Below are 14,548 nucleotides of genomic sequence, written 5' to 3' on the forward strand. Positions count from 1 at the left end.
ACTGTCTCGCCAAGGTTGCGGATTTTTTTGCATGAGTTGTTTTTATACGATTTGGATAATTTTATAAAATTAAAAAAAAAAAAAAAAAAAAAAAATTGTTTTTTTTATATAATTTATGGCGTAGACGTGGCAGCGCAGAAGTGTCCAGAACATTTCCTAAAAAAAGAAAAGATTTGATTGACCCTCCACAGAATCTTCTCCTTCCGCGGGGGATTCCGCGGCGCGTAAGAGAAGGAACAAGGAACGGCCCGTCTTGCATTCCCACCTCCGGACACATTTTCTCTGTTTAAACCATATTCACTCTCCTTGCTTTCAAACCATCGGAGGAAGCAAAGCATCTTCTTTTTCCGGAGTTTCAGTTGCAGACCGCAATTAAGTAAGCTTCCAATTACGCGCTCTTCTTCTTGCTTTTCTTTTACATGTTGATCGCCTCCCTTTCGATTCGACCAATCTAATTTTAGGAATTTCAGAATTTCCCCCTTTCCCCATATCGCTGCACCTCTCATCTATCATTCATTCTTCTTCACATCCTCTGATTTTTTTTTTCTTTCTGTTTGGACCCTTCATTTTACAGTTCCCTTCAAGTTTAGATTATATTTCCAAAGATAGCTACCATCATTGTAACGAAAATTCACGATTGACTCGTCATGAGTTTCTTAGCAGGATTATCAGACCATTACTGGACGCCTGTCATGACTACTGAAACCAATACTTTAAGTTATTGGTTGAACTGGAGATTCTTTGTGTGTGCTTTGTTTCTATCAACCTTTATGCTTGTGGCAGCCCTATTAATATGGAAATATGAAGGTTCCAAAAGACGCAAACCTGGATCAACTGACCACTCACAAGATTCAGTTGGGTCATTGTATGAGGATGAACTTTGGCAGCCGTGTCTCAAACCAATTCATCCTGCTTGGCTGCTAGCTTACAGAACGCTTGCTTTTTCTGTGCTTTTCGCATTGATTTTAAGCGAAACTATTGTTAAAGGAGGCCGCATTTTTCTATTTTATACTCAGTAAGTCATGTTTCTCAAGCTTGGTAATGCTAGGCTTTTGATGGTTTAATTTCTGGTTCAAATCTAGAAACACTTACATTGTGGGGATTTGGATCAGTGCCCGACTGTTCAATAGTAACCTGTTTGTTGTTGTCCATTTGATCGCAAGTCCTTGCATCTGATATTTTCTAGTTCTTCTTAGATATCTAGTGTTAAAAACTATAAATATTTCCTGATCAGGTCACGTACCCTTTATTTCACTCTTGCCTTATATTAGTTCGTGCAAGATGGGGGTAAAACACTTTCTCATCTTATATCAATATATTTAAGAAGATGGTATCTTTCTGAGATGTCTCCTACATTGACAGAGAGGTTGCAAACTTATGTAGTTGACTCTGCATGATAACCAACTTACTTGTCTCAGCTCATATTTAACAAATTAAACATCTTTAGAAAATTGAAGTTAAACCTCAGATTAACATATTTATTTCGTGCAGGTGGACATTCACATTGGTCACGCTCTACTTTGGGGTATGCTTTATAACTTCAAAACCCACATCTACATGTTTGCTTGATAACCTGGTTGTTATACTTAGCTGACATTTGGTAGACACAAAGCAGGATGGTGTATATAAATATGTTATGTGCATTGGACTTGGAAAGTAGTCATGAAAATTTGTCCGCATTTGGTGTCCTAAAAGAAAAATTGTGATCCAACGTTTGATATATGTTGCATCATCTACTTATAAGTGAAATTTTGTAATCATTGGCTTTTAAGGACTAGGTAACCTGCTAGAAACCACGACTCTCCACAACGGTATGATATTATCCACTTTGAGCATAAGCTCTCATGACTTTATTTTTTTATTTCTCCAAAAGGCCTCATACCAATGGAGATAGTATTTCTTACTTATAAACCCATGATCATCCCCATACTTAGCCAACGTGGGACTCTCTCCCAACAATCCTCAACAATCCTCCCCTCGAACAAAGTATACTATAGAGCCTCTCCTGAGGCCTATGGAGCCCTCGAACAGGCTCCCCTTAACTGAGGTTCGACTCCTTTCTCTGGAGCCTTCGAACAAAGTACACCATTTGTTTGACACTTGATTTACTTTTGACTTCACTTTCAAGGTTAGCCTCTCCTGAAACCTATGGAGCTCTCGAATTCCCTCCCTTAATTGAGGTTTGACTCCTTTCTCTAGAGCCTTCAAACAAAGTACACCCTTTGTTCGACATTTGAGAATTTTACTGACATGGCTAAGCTAAGGGCATGACTCTAATACCATGTTAGGAACCACGACTCTCCACAATGGTATGATATTGACCACTTTGAGCATAAGCTCTTATGAATTTGTTTTTTGTTTCCCCAAAATGCTTCATACCAGTGAAGATAGTATTCCTTACTTATAAACCCATGATCATCCCTTTAATTAGCCAACGTGAGACTCCCTCCCAACAATCCTCAACATAACGAGGACTACTACCAAACCTACCTAACATTCAATGAATTTTTATTAAATTTTCATGGTTTAGTTTTCCATTATCTGTAAATTATTAACTAAGCTCAAATATTGCTATCTTGCAGCTTGCAACTTCATTCTCGATTTATGGTTGTTGCAGAAAAGGTAATAATAATAGCAGCTCAACTGAGCATACGAGTTTAGATGCAGAACGAGGCAATTACGTGCCCCCGGCACTTAATGAGGGCAGCCCCAACGCGTCCAATACAGCCAAATGTTCGAACTCCAGTGAAGATTTTCATACTCGCAAAGCTGCTGGTGTGGGGGGATATGCATGTCAAATTATTTTTCAGGTATTGTTTTCCTCCTAAGACTTAGCAGAAACAGCTTTTTTGTCGCAATCCAATGGATCTGCACGGGTTGGCGAAGTCTCTTATACACTATTAATTTGACCTTCCTATTACATATTGGACTTACGTTATCATTTTATAGTATAGAAAATACAAAGTGGGTGTCCTGAAGATTCTCACTTCGTTTTCTTTTCATAGGTATCCGCAGGTGCTGTGGTACTTACAGACATCGTATTTTGGACGATTCTTTATCCATATCTTCTATCTCGAAGTCGTGGGCTAAGTTTTGTAAGTATTTGTTTTTTTTGTCCCACCTCTGTATCTAGATAAATATAAAGTCATATACTATGCTTATTTTAGAGTGGGAGGGGGTGCCTTTTGTTTTGTTTGATTGAAGTTGTGATGTGTTCACTATTTGGCCACAGTTCGTTGTAACGATGCACTCGGTAAATGCTGTTTGTCTTCTTGGCGAATCAATTTTGAATGGTTTGGTAAGTTCGAATTCTCCTTAGTCTTCTCTTCTGGTGTTCTGTTTGAGTATGGGCAATGATCTGAGGTTGCTTTGAACTGCAGCGATATCCATTCTTTCGGATTGGATATTTTGTACTGTGGACAGGGACATACGTCATTTTTCAATGGATCCTCCATGCCTGTGTTTCTATGCCGTAACCTTCCACTCCGCTCTAACATAACTTCCTGCAAATAGTTTAGATTGAACATATGAATGAGATTGTTGGATTTATTTGAAGCTGTGGTTGTTTGCAGGTGGCCCTATCCATTTCTTGACTTGTCACCCCCAACCGCTCCCATATGGTAAGTATATGAATGTGTGGCACCTACTCGAATGTTTCTTGTTTTTTTGAATTTCCAATGGGTTATGGTCATTCCTTTTGCAGGTATGCTGGGGTTGGGTTGATGAATATCCCTTGTTTTGGAGTTTTTGCTCTAGTGTTCAAAATGAAGCAGTATCTGTTGCCAAAATTGTTCCCGCAGTCATTTCAGGGACGTGGCTGATGCGCTTATGTAATGATGATGCTGCGCTTCCCAGAGCCCCATCTGTTTGTTTCAAAATCTAGAGTGTGGAGGACGTAAATGTTAAGATGATGATGAAGTGCAAAAAAACACAGGCGTGGAAACGAATGGAGCACCCCATACTCTTTAGCAATGCTCAAACAGTGGAGGGTGCAAGTTTTTGTAAGCTTATAATAACACCATTATCAAGTTCTTGCATCTTCTTCCGATTATTATTCATTATTATTCTTTTTCAGTTAAGAGTCACTTCTCCAACTTCTATTATACATCGAGTACATTAGTGGTTGGAGCCTTATGAGTAGAACAATTAATTATCCCATTTAGTTTTAGACCTGATACAACCAATGCCAGATATATGCTTTTTTTCTTTAATTTTCATGCGTTGCTCGTTGTTTTATTTTTTAATACGTGAATTTAAAACAACTTATGTCATGAAAGAAAAACAACATATTTGATTGGGCACCAATTTTAGGTGTTAAGCGACAATCATTATCATGAATTAAGATTATATAAGTAAGGTGAATGAGTTTACCCGTTCCTAAAACCATATATTTAATTTAATTTAATTTAATTTAATTTAATTTAATTGTTTCCTATCTTAGACGCCAACCCCTCCTGGTCGTGGATTTGTTGAAGATCCTCTCCAATTTTGTATTCACGGGCCTCCCTCTACTAAACTTACTTGCAGGCAATGCCTATATTATTTTTCTTTTATTTTAATATCTTCACGTTTCATTTACCTATATACATGTATATTTTATAAAAGGATGAGATTATTCTTTTTGCACGACCATGACACTACAAATAGAAAAAAATGATAATGATTTGAATATGGTTTTTTTTTTTTTTCTTTTTTTTTTTTTTTTTTTTTGTAATTAAAAAAATCATTTTTGTAGTGCATACCCTCCCATCCAACCCTGCGTCAAGTACTATAATAAATGCTATTTAACCTAATAATAATAATAATAATAATAAAAAAACACGAGAAGGTGCACGTGCTTCACGCTCTAGTCGGGGGACCTACTTCCACGAAACGGAGGAGCATCATCGTGGGTTGCAAAATAGATATCCTCAATATTTTTGTTATTAAATTATTAAAGAAAAATAAAATAAAAATCTATTATTTATTTATGCTTCCTCTCTCTCTCTCTCTCTCTCATTGTCCCTCGCATTCAACGACTTCAGATTCCCGCCGTTTCAAGCCAACAAGATTACCCTATTATTTATTTAATTTTTTATTGCTAAAAACTTTTGAGAATCTTTTATTTTTTTTATTTTTCTCCAACTACAAATACGAGGGTCGTTAGAAAGCAAAAACTGTGCAGTAAATTACATTCCGCGACTCTGTCTGATCCTTCTTCTGCTTCTCATCCAAAAGGTGATTTGTTCTTCTCTTTTTTCTTTTCAATCTGCATTTCAGCTTCATTTCTCTGCAACCAACTTTTCTGGATCTGTGAGTGCGTCTCTGTCGTCTTTTCCTTTTGACTTTGATTACGAATATGGAACTCTGTTAAAGATTCCCTTATTCTACCTTTGAAATGTGCGAGTCGGAGTACATTGTTCTGATGGCCTTCTTTTTGAGTCACTGCAGGATTTGAGAAATGGCTCGCAAGAAGATCAGAGAGTTCGATTCGAAGAGATTGTTGAAGGAGCACTTCAAAAGGATCTCTGGCAGAGAACTGCCCATCCAATCAGCTCAAGTGAGTGTTCTTTCATTCTTTTTCTAAACCTCAAATTCTAGAAATCTTGTTCCTACATTTTTCATTCCTTGACATCTTCTTCACATTATTGCCTGTTCAAGGATCCTCTTCACTTGAAACTAGTCATTCACTCAAGAACCATCTCCTCCTCCTTCTTCTTTCTGTATTCTTTATATGAGTTTCGGTTTATTGAGTTTCACTACCTCTCCATTTTTCGTTTTTCTGGGTACTGCGTCCGACAATAGTTCAAATTACCCGCACCATACTCTTTTCTCCCCTTTTTAAATTTTAATATTGTCTGTGGTTCATTGTTTTTCCTTTTCCCGGCCTGAAAATTTCCTCTCAACATCCGCAATCTTGGCCGACGTGAGTGCAACTTACCAGTTTGAGTGCTTGGATTCGTTTTTATAAGTCGTCTTCTTAAATATCATTCTATCAGATCTAGTCTGATGTTGCCACCCCTGGCTTTGCTGACGATAGAATCAAAATCATGAATAGACATGATTTTGTCTCATATTTTCCCCCTTTCAGGACGTAGTTGATTTTGTACTAACTAAAATCTGGCACAGGTCACTGAATCAACTGATTTCAATGAGCTTGTTGAGAGGGAACCTTGGCTTTCGTCATCAAAATTGGTCGTGAAGCCCGACATGTTGTTTGGAAAACGTGGGAAAAGTGGTCTAGTTGCCTTAAATCTTGATCTGGCTCAGGTTGCTGCATTTGTCAAAGAGCGCCTTGGCAAAGAGGTGTTGTTTTATTTCCTTGTCTTTCTAAGCTATCTGCTCATGATTATTGTTTGTTTTCTGTCAATCACATTTCATTTCCTCCTCTTGCTTAGTGATCCTTTTACTGTGTTTTTCTCTTTCATAATCAGGTATCAATGGGTGGATGTAAGGGACCCATCACAACATTTATTGTGGAACCCTTCATTCCGCACAGTGAAGAATACTATCTTAATATTGTCTCAGAGAGGCTTGGGTGCAGCATTAGCTTCTCGGAGTGTGGAGGAATTGAAATTGAAGAGAACTGGGATAAGGTATTGTTGCTGTTGAACCATTTTAATAACAATATTTTGAATATAAGTGTTCGTTAGTGGATTACTCTTCCTGTTTGATTTCTATCACCTCCCAAATTTGACTAAGTTTCAATAATACTCTGTTTTATTCAGGTTAAAACCATATTTATCCCCACAGGAGTGTCTCTCACTTCAGAAATATGCGCTGAGTTGGTGGCAACCCTTCCTTTGGAGGTGTAACTTTACATCGATTGAAATTGATTTTTGGACTGTTATTTCTTTGTTGATACTAATATATAAATATCATATAAAACTGTTGTCTACATAATTTGTGAAAGCTTAAAATCTGCTAAAAACCATGGTTATACTATTTTCGTTTGAAGCTTATTTATCTGAAATGGTTATTTTGTCATGGAAAGTCAAGATACTCATTTGCAGACCAGATAGTTGACATAAATTTGTTCTTCAATCCAGATCAAGGGAGAGATTGAGGAGTTCATCAGGGCAGTTTATACCCTATTCCAAGGTATGTTGTTTGTTTGGGGTGTGAACTTAATTGTTAAACTATTGTTGGTATCAAAAACTGAAATTGGTAGGTTAGTATTTGATATATTTCAATATTGTTGTTAGGATTTTTTTTTTTTTTTTTTTTTTTTTTTTGTCTTGTCTTGTTATCATGTTGAATTATGACTAGAGTCCAGAAGTCCAGACCTAAAAGTTTATGCAGTTAGGTTAGAGTAGATTTAATTCCATAGTTGATTTTCTACCTCATATAGTTGATATCAATTTCATGTGAAACAGATCTGGACTTTACTTTCTTGGAAATGAATCCTTTTGCCATTGTTGATGGGAAGCCCTATCCTCTGGATATGAGAGGTGAACTCGATGATACTGCTGCTTTCAAGAACTTCAAGAAGTATGACTGACACTCTTGGTTATAATTAAATTTCATCCATTGTTTGTGCATCAAGTACTTGCCTAATATTTTTTTAATATGTTTTTGACCTTGTAGGTGGGGAGGTATTGAATTTCCAATGCCATTTGGTAGGGTTATGAGTCCTACTGAAAGCTTTATCCATGGCCTAGATGAAAAGGTAGTACACCTATCTGTTAATATTTCTCCATATTTCTAAATGTTCTCCTTTAACAATTCCTCCCCTAGACGACTATATTCATTTGTTCTGGAAATTCATTGAAGATGTTTCTTTGTATTTGGAAATCTTTTATTGGGTGAAGGGGTAATGATATTTGGGCATTTTCAGTTTTGTTATTACCAGTTGTCAGTATATGTTCTTATTATAGTTCAAGTCTTCAGGATTTGCAAGCACTAAGTATGACGGCTTGAATATTTTTGCACTTTTGTAATACATATTGAGCCTGATTTTCTTATTCTTGTATGTGAGTCTGTATTCTACTTTAGTTGTTTTATAAAGCATGTGCAAAATAAGCTTTTCGCTTATTGTGCTTTTTTAAGGTTTGTATGCCCTCGCAAGTTTGGTACTCCAATGCTTATGTGAGCAGGTTAAACTAATTTCATTTCATTAATCACCGAGTTTTCTGAAATACCATTTCAGTTTACTTCATACGATGGATCTAATCTATTTGGGGAATTTTTTGTTCTAAACTAATTGAAGCAACTGTTCTTATTTTCTTCTATGTAGACAAGTGCGTCTTTGAAATTCACGGTTTTGAACCCCAAGGGACGAATTTGGACCATGGTGGCTGGGGGTGGTGCAAGTGTCATTTATGCTGACACGGTGTGCTTCTGTTTGTCCACTCCAATACTTGACTGTCGAGATTCATCTTTCAATTTTGTTGTTTTGGTTTATTGATTGAAGTTCTCTTTTTTCTATAGGTTGGAGATCTTGGTTATGCCTCTGAGCTTGGAAACTATGCAGAATATAGCGGAGCACCTAATGAGGAGGAGGTGTTGCAGTATGCCAGAGTTGTTATTGATGTAAGCATTGTTCCAAGTTAATCATGCATAAATCAATTGCCATGTTGAATTGCAATCTTGAGTGTGTGGACATGCTTGAATTTTAATTCAACATCTGCTTCTGTATATTGAATGAAGAAGTTGAGGCTTTCACTTTTGTTTTCTGCAGTGCGCGACTGCAGACCCCGATGGTCAAAAGAGAGCACTTGTGATTGGAGGTGGGATAGCGAACTTTACTGATGTTGCTGCTACATTTAATGGCATAATTCGGGCGTTGAAGGAAAAGGTGAGGCAACCCCTGTTCTGGTTTAGGGAACTCATTCTCTCGGTTCATTGGGTATACTAATGATTGGTATTTACATAACGTTCTTATGATTCAGGAATCAAGGCTGAAAGCGGCTAGGATGAACATTTATGTGAGGAGAGGTGGCCCCAACTACCAGAGAGGTCTTGCCAAGATGCGGACACTGGGAGAAGAACTTGGAGTTCCAATTGAGGTAATGTTGAGGATTAAATTATAATATAAGTAAGTTCATAGTGTTAAAAGATCTGCATAAAAGCTGGTATTGAGAAACCTTGGTTTCTAATATATAGGTTTATGGGCCAGAGGCAACCATGACTGGTATATGCAAGCAGGCAATTGAGTGCATTAGGGCAGCTGCATAAGACAGTTTCAGGATACACCATCGCGTCGAGCATGTCTGCCATAGAAATCTGTTATATTATTATCAATTTGTAGTTTTCTTTGCCTTCAACCAATCCAATTTGTGGTGATAGTTCCTTCAGATTTTCAATAAAACAATTTGTGAGCAGAAACTTTTGAGTGGATAAGGGTGAATGTAATGGTCAGCAATTAATTTGAATTATTTTTGGATGTTGCATATTCTAATATATTTATACTTGAACATATCCTCATGCATGTAACTAATAGGGTTAATTATGATTAGTATTCGTTTATTAAAACAGAAAAAAATAGGTAGGTGCTTTGGAAGTTGGGCTTTTATTGATGAACAAGCCCGGGCCGGGCAAACTAAGTTTCCCAGTTGTAGTACCCAATACAGTAGTAACAGTATGGGGAGCCCCAGTTGCAAAAAACACTTGAAACCAAGCAAAGGGAAAGGGAAAGGGAAAGGGAAAGGGAAAGGGAAAGGCGTAAGGATGCGGCGCAGAAGATCATTGGTGGGGCGCATCAATGTTGGAAGATGGTGGACCAATGATGAAGAAACAAAAAAGAAAAGTGATAATAATATTGATAAGGAGAAAGAGAAACCAAAAGTGGTAACTCATCAAAAGCTTTCCCCTCAACTCGACAATCATTGCATTGCATAATACATAAGAACCAACTATTCAGTGCTTCTATTATCTTTATTTATTCCACTTCCCCCTCTAAGTAATAATAATTACATATCCATTCATAATTAAAAAAAAAAAAAGTTAATTGATAATTTGGATGTAAGCGGAAGCGGTAAACTCAAAAAAAAAAAGAAAAAAAGAAAAGAAAAACCTGGAGGTGCAGCGCTTATAAGCATATTATTCCGCGGAATTGTGATTTTCCCAAAGCAGCTCAGACTGAAGCGCGCCGGACTTCGTGTTACGACTCTCTCGGGTAAACAAATTCGGAATTTTGTTTTCTTTTAATTATTAGTATTAAATATCTAAAGTAGATGAATTGTTTATGAAAAAAGCTGAGCATATTCAATTTTCCCAATGCGACAAAAATACCACATGCTTCGGGATTCTATATCACATTTAAGTACCTCAAGCTTACAAATTTATTTAATATAAAATATGATTTGTTTTCCGTTTACAACCTAATTTTACAAATTTATTTAACATCATGTGCTCATTACATTATGCCATACAAACAGAAGATATTCAAAATGGTAGAATCATTTGCCAAATTGCATTTTGATTATATAACTAAACTCAGTACAACAAAATCCTTAAATCTCTCTCCTCCCCTTTTGTTTTTTTTTTTTTTTTTTTTTTTTACAGTTGATAAAAGAAGCCCGTGAGCACAGACCCCACCACAGAGTAAGGCAAGGTAACAAATGGTTTTTTCTTTTTTCATATACATAGAAAATAAAAAATAAATAAATAAGTCGAAGGAGACAAAGGCATGGGTGAGGGCAGTGTCATGTTAGTAGCTACCCCATTCCATTCCCTCTCTACAGGCCATGTCGATAGCTGTAGTGTGGGCCCTCTCCCAATATATTCCCCCTTTTAACTCTTTTAACTTTCTCCAACAAAAATAAAAAGAAAAAAGAGTGTAATATTTTGAAAATTGGAGAAGAAAGAGAAGGGGAAGGGGAAAGGGAGCACGTGAAGTGGCAAAGGCAAGACCCAGAGACGCAGAGAGAGACGCAGAGAGAGACGCAGAGCCGCAGAGAGAGAGACGCAGAGACACTCACATTCTTCCTTCTTCCTTCTTTCTTTCTGATGAACCCCCAATATAATATATCCCTTCCCTTCTTTCCCCTCTAACCCTCAAACCCTCAAACCCAATCCACTGTTTGCTTCCTTCCTTCCTTCCTTCCTTCCTTCCTTCCTGCGGACCCTCAACTCTACTCAACATCATCCCCATGCTTCTTCAATCCCTTCCCCATTCTCCCCTCTCAGATCTCTCTGGAGATTGCCTTCTCTGCTAACCCTTCATCCATGGTACCAGATGGACTGAATTTTTAGTTATGGAACTGGAACTCTGTTTCTTCTTATGCCATGCCGTTTTTACTCTTTTTCCACTCCTCCATCTTGCTTCTGCTACCCTCTCCCCTTCTGGTGTCAACTACGAAGGTTTCTCCCTTCCTTCCTCCATTTTCTTTCTTCATTCTACTCTTTTCTATTTCCGAATTCTAATTTCTCATTCTTCTCTTATTCTTTTACAGTCGTGGCTTTGATGGCCATCAAAAATGATTTGATAGACCCCCACAATGTTTTGGAGAATTGGGACTCTAATTCAGTGGATCCTTGTAGCTGGAGAATGGTTACATGTTCTCCAGATGGATACGTTTCTGTTCTGTAAGTATTCTTAATCCCTTATCTCCTTCTTCCTCAAACTTCAATTTACTAATTTCGGATTGTTTCTTTTCAATTTTATAAACAGGGGGCTACCCAGCCAGAGTTTGTCAGGACTCTTATCGCCGGGGATTGGAAACCTCACCAAGTTAGAATCAGTGTAAGCCTCTCCATTCTTCTTACAATCCTCCTGCTTTATGCTCTTTGATTACTCACTTCCAGCATTTCTCCTTTTCAATGTTGGTTGAAGTTCTACAATACTTCCCCTATAGTATCTATCTAATCAGAATAATTCCCTGTGCTATCACAAATACATGTAGGCTGCTTCAGAACAATGACATTTCGGGGCCAATTCCTGCATCCATTGGAAAGTTAGAGAACCTCCACACTCTTGATCTCTCCAATAATGTATTTAGTGGCCAAATACCCAGTTCCCTTGGGGACTTAAACAAGCTCAACTATTTGTAAGTTTTGTAAGCTTTATCTTTCTATGCGTTCAGGATTCACTCTGACCTTTGTCAACTGCACATTACTTTTTTGAGCAAGGCAGGCGACTAAATAACAACAGCCTAACTGGACCTTGTCCTGACTCTCTATCCAAAGTTGAAGGTCTCACACTCGTGTATGCTCACTCTTACCTCTATATACCACTTTTCTATTCGTGGACAAATCCCATTCATACAATTAGGAAGAAATATATTCTCAAGCTTTTAGTTGAACTTATAGGGACCTTTCATACAACAACTTGAGTGGCTCCTTGCCCAAAATATCAGCAAGAACATTCAAGTGAGTCATTTTCTTACTCGTATTTACAAATACATGCCATCTTAATTGAGTTAAAGAATCCCAAAAGCCTTATCTACTGTTTCTTTATTCAGAATTGTTGGTAACCCTCTGATCTGTGGTCCAAACAACTGTTCTTCCATCTTTCCGGAGCCGTTTTTGTTTGCCCCAGATGCTCTAGAAGGTATAATTCTTTTGTTTTGATTTGTTGCGTAACATAGGTTTTTGATTGCTCGGGGTATTTCTTCTCAGGAAATTTGGGATTTGGTAAGAGCCACCGCAAGGCAATTGCTTTTGGGGCAAGTTTTAGTGCTGCTTTTATTGTATTAGTCCTTATTGGACTACTTGTCTGGTGGAGATACAGACACAACCAGCAGATTTTCTTTGATGTAAATGGTAAGTTTTGTCTATATACTCTTTCCCCTTGCTCATTCATGGCATTTTTCTTTGTGAGGGATTAAGTAATATATTATTCAGTAGGAAGGAGTTTTATGATCTTGTATGCTTCTCGTGTAATACGTTTGACAAGTGTTATTGGACTAATATAACATTAATGGAACAGATCAATATGACCCAGAGGTACGTTTGGGTCATTTGAGAAGGTACACATTCAAGGAACTTCGGGCAGCAACTGATCATTTCAACTCAAAGAATATCTTGGGAAGAGGTGGGTTTGGAATTGTGTACAAGGGATGCTTAAATGATGGGACTCTGGTAGCGGTTAAAAGGTTGAAGGATTATAACACCGCTGGTGGGGAGATCCAATTTCAGACTGAAGTTGAGATGATAAGTTTAGCTGTGCATCGAAATCTTCTCAAGCTTTTTGGCTTCTGTTCTACTGAGAGTGAAAGACTTCTGGTTTACCCTTTCATGCCCAATGGAAGCGTTGGATCTCGTCTAAGAGGTATTTTGATTGCAAACATATTAGTACCTGATTGCAAACATATTAGTACCGTATGCACGTTAATAGTGTGCAATGGTCATCCTAATTGAGTATTGTTTTTAGTTTTTTAATTTAGCATAAAGTGTTGCCTATCAAATGCATCTGGTTTAACAAAACAAGATATTAAATGTTCATTTGGTTCCATATAACTTGAGATTGTTTACTTGGATTTTTAATGCATGCTAGTTTCATAGTAATACCAACTAGTAAACGATAAGTGTGAGGCGTGTCATAATTCTCAATCCTTTGTTTATCAGATCATATCCATGGGCAGCCGGCTCTAGATTGGGCAATGAGAAAGAGAATAGCCTTGGGCACAGCTAGAGGATTGGTGTACTTGCACGAGCAGTGTGACCCTAAAATCATCCATCGTGATGTAAAAGCTGCCAACATTCTCCTTGATGAAGATTTCGAGGCCGTAGTTGGAGACTTTGGGTTGGCCAAACTTCTGGATCACAGAGATTCTCATGTGACTACAGCAGTGCGTGGCACGGTTGGCCATATTGCTCCAGAGTACTTATCAACAGGACAATCATCAGAAAAGACTGATGTTTTTGGGTTTGGAATATTGCTTTTGGAATTAATTACTGGTCAAAAGGCTCTGGATTTTGGTCGAGGAGCAAACCAGAAAGGCGTGATGCTCGATTGGGTAATGACTTCTCTAGCATGTCCTCGTTATAACATACTGATACTAGATCAACGAGTTCAAGGGAAATGTGTGTAGACAATTCATTCCTCCATTTCAATGGATTAATATATATATATATATTAGTACTAGAAAGTTTCATGTTTGGTGGTGGAGAATTCACTTGTTGTTTTTCTTGGAAAAATGCAGGTGAAGAAGTTGCATGAGGAAGGAAAGGTGAATGTGATGGTGGATAAGGATCTAAGAGGTAAGTTCGACAGAGTTGAGTTGGAGGAAATGGTCCAGGTGGCCCTGTTATGCACTCAATTCAATCCTTCTCACCGACCCAAAATGTCTGAAGTATTAAAAATGTTGGAAGGCGATGGGTTAGCTGAGAAATGGGAAGCGTCGCAGCACATAGATGCGCCAAGATACCAGCGAGCGTGCGAGAATCCCCCTCAACGGTACTCAGACTATATAGAAGAATCTTCTCTGATTGTAGAAGCGATGGAGCTTTCAGGCCCCAGATGACAGCCTTCATTTCCTTTCTTGTGTAATTCGGTGTTGCGTAGAAAAAATGTGATGGGTTGGCGTTGATAGTGTTGGTGTGTAATTCTTGTGTAAAAAGAAAACAAGAGGAGGAAGAGTAATGCATGGTGTTTGGTTTTTTGAATGTAGATGAGATCTGAGGA

General features: G+C 37.8%; 3 protein-coding genes across 6 annotated transcripts; all 3 read left to right on the forward strand.

Moving 5' to 3' along the window:
* Positions 1 to 173: 173 nt before the first annotated feature.
* On the forward strand, positions 174 to 4,211 carry LOC111798325 (uncharacterized). 3 transcript variants are annotated; one of them, XM_087125796.1, is made up of 9 exons: positions 174 to 376; positions 661 to 1,015; positions 1,492 to 1,525; positions 2,583 to 2,810; positions 3,006 to 3,095; positions 3,233 to 3,298; positions 3,381 to 3,472; positions 3,573 to 3,620; positions 3,704 to 4,211. In XM_087125796.1, the coding sequence occupies exons 2-9, from the start codon at positions 693 to 695 to the stop codon at positions 3,819 to 3,821; spliced, it is 999 nt and encodes a 332-aa protein (XP_086981922.1). In that variant the 5' UTR covers positions 174 to 376; positions 661 to 692; the 3' UTR covers positions 3,822 to 4,211. The 3 variants fall into 3 exon arrangements, with proteins under 3 accessions (XP_086981922.1, XP_086981923.1, XP_086981921.1); XM_087125797.1 differs by having other exon boundaries at positions 664 to 1,015; XM_087125795.1 differs by lacking the exon at positions 174 to 376 and having other exon boundaries at positions 383 to 1,015.
* An 846-nt stretch (positions 4,212 to 5,057) lies between these two features.
* On the forward strand, positions 5,058 to 9,397 carry LOC111798324 (ATP-citrate synthase alpha chain protein 1). Of its 2 annotated transcripts, none has more exons than XM_087125718.1 (13): positions 5,058 to 5,217; positions 5,431 to 5,539; positions 6,109 to 6,285; positions 6,414 to 6,575; positions 6,708 to 6,788; positions 7,029 to 7,080; positions 7,356 to 7,470; positions 7,567 to 7,648; positions 8,216 to 8,311; positions 8,410 to 8,511; positions 8,660 to 8,776; positions 8,871 to 8,987; positions 9,085 to 9,397. In XM_087125718.1, exons 2-13 carry the CDS (start codon positions 5,441 to 5,443, stop codon positions 9,154 to 9,156), a joined length of 1,272 nt encoding a protein of 423 aa, XP_086981844.1. In that variant the 5' UTR covers positions 5,058 to 5,217; positions 5,431 to 5,440; the 3' UTR covers positions 9,157 to 9,397. The 2 variants fall into 2 exon arrangements, with proteins under 2 accessions (XP_086981844.1, XP_086981845.1); XM_087125719.1 differs by having other exon boundaries at positions 5,173 to 5,292.
* A 1,362-nt stretch (positions 9,398 to 10,759) lies between these two features.
* LOC111798323 (protein CLAVATA3 INSENSITIVE RECEPTOR KINASE 1) lies at positions 10,760 to 14,533 on the forward strand. The gene is made up of 11 exons (XM_023681389.2): positions 10,760 to 11,283; positions 11,376 to 11,508; positions 11,594 to 11,665; positions 11,826 to 11,969; positions 12,056 to 12,127; positions 12,232 to 12,291; positions 12,384 to 12,472; positions 12,541 to 12,684; positions 12,851 to 13,192; positions 13,489 to 13,880; positions 14,067 to 14,533. The coding sequence occupies exons 1-11, from the start codon at positions 11,178 to 11,180 to the stop codon at positions 14,385 to 14,387; spliced, it is 1,875 nt and encodes a 624-aa protein (XP_023537157.1). The 5' UTR covers positions 10,760 to 11,177; the 3' UTR covers positions 14,388 to 14,533.
* The last annotated feature ends 15 nt before the right edge of the window (positions 14,534 to 14,548 follow it).

The sequence above is a fragment of the Cucurbita pepo genome, chromosome 7 (genome assembly GCF_057944985.1).
Source record: "Cucurbita pepo subsp. pepo isolate OVF chromosome 7, ASM5794498v1, whole genome shotgun sequence".
NCBI lineage: Eukaryota > Viridiplantae > Streptophyta > Magnoliopsida > Cucurbitales > Cucurbitaceae > Cucurbita > Cucurbita pepo.

What these genes read in the sequence shown, in the direction of transcription:
- LOC111798324 (XM_087125718.1), top strand. Translation starts at nt 5,441, where the DNA reads ATGGCTCGCAAGAAGATCAGAGAGTTCGATTCGAAGAGATTGTTGAAG. An exon ending in TGGCAACCCTTCCTTTGGAG is followed by an intron (nt 6,789 to 7,028) that starts GTGTAACTTTAC and finishes TCTTCAATCCAG; the next exon opens with ATCAAGGGAGAGATTGAGGA. An exon ending in TTCGGGCGTTGAAGGAAAAG is followed by an intron (nt 8,777 to 8,870) that starts GTGAGGCAACCC and finishes CTTATGATTCAG; the next exon opens with GAATCAAGGCTGAAAGCGGC.
- LOC111798325 (XM_087125795.1), top strand. Translation starts at nt 648, where the DNA reads ATGAGTTTCTTAGCAGGATTATCAGACCATTACTGGACGCCTGTCATG. An exon ending in CATGCCTGTGTTTCTATGCC is followed by an intron (nt 3,473 to 3,572) that starts GTAACCTTCCAC and finishes GGTTGTTTGCAG; the next exon opens with GTGGCCCTATCCATTTCTTG. An exon ending in CCCCCAACCGCTCCCATATG is followed by an intron (nt 3,621 to 3,703) that starts GTAAGTATATGA and finishes TTCCTTTTGCAG; the next exon opens with GTATGCTGGGGTTGGGTTGA.
- LOC111798323 (XM_023681389.2), top strand. Translation starts at nt 11,178, where the DNA reads ATGGAACTGGAACTCTGTTTCTTCTTATGCCATGCCGTTTTTACTCTT. An exon ending in CGTTGGATCTCGTCTAAGAG is followed by an intron (nt 13,193 to 13,488) that starts GTATTTTGATTG and finishes TTTGTTTATCAG; the next exon opens with ATCATATCCATGGGCAGCCG. An exon ending in AAGGCGTGATGCTCGATTGG is followed by an intron (nt 13,881 to 14,066) that starts GTAATGACTTCT and finishes GGAAAAATGCAG; the next exon opens with GTGAAGAAGTTGCATGAGGA.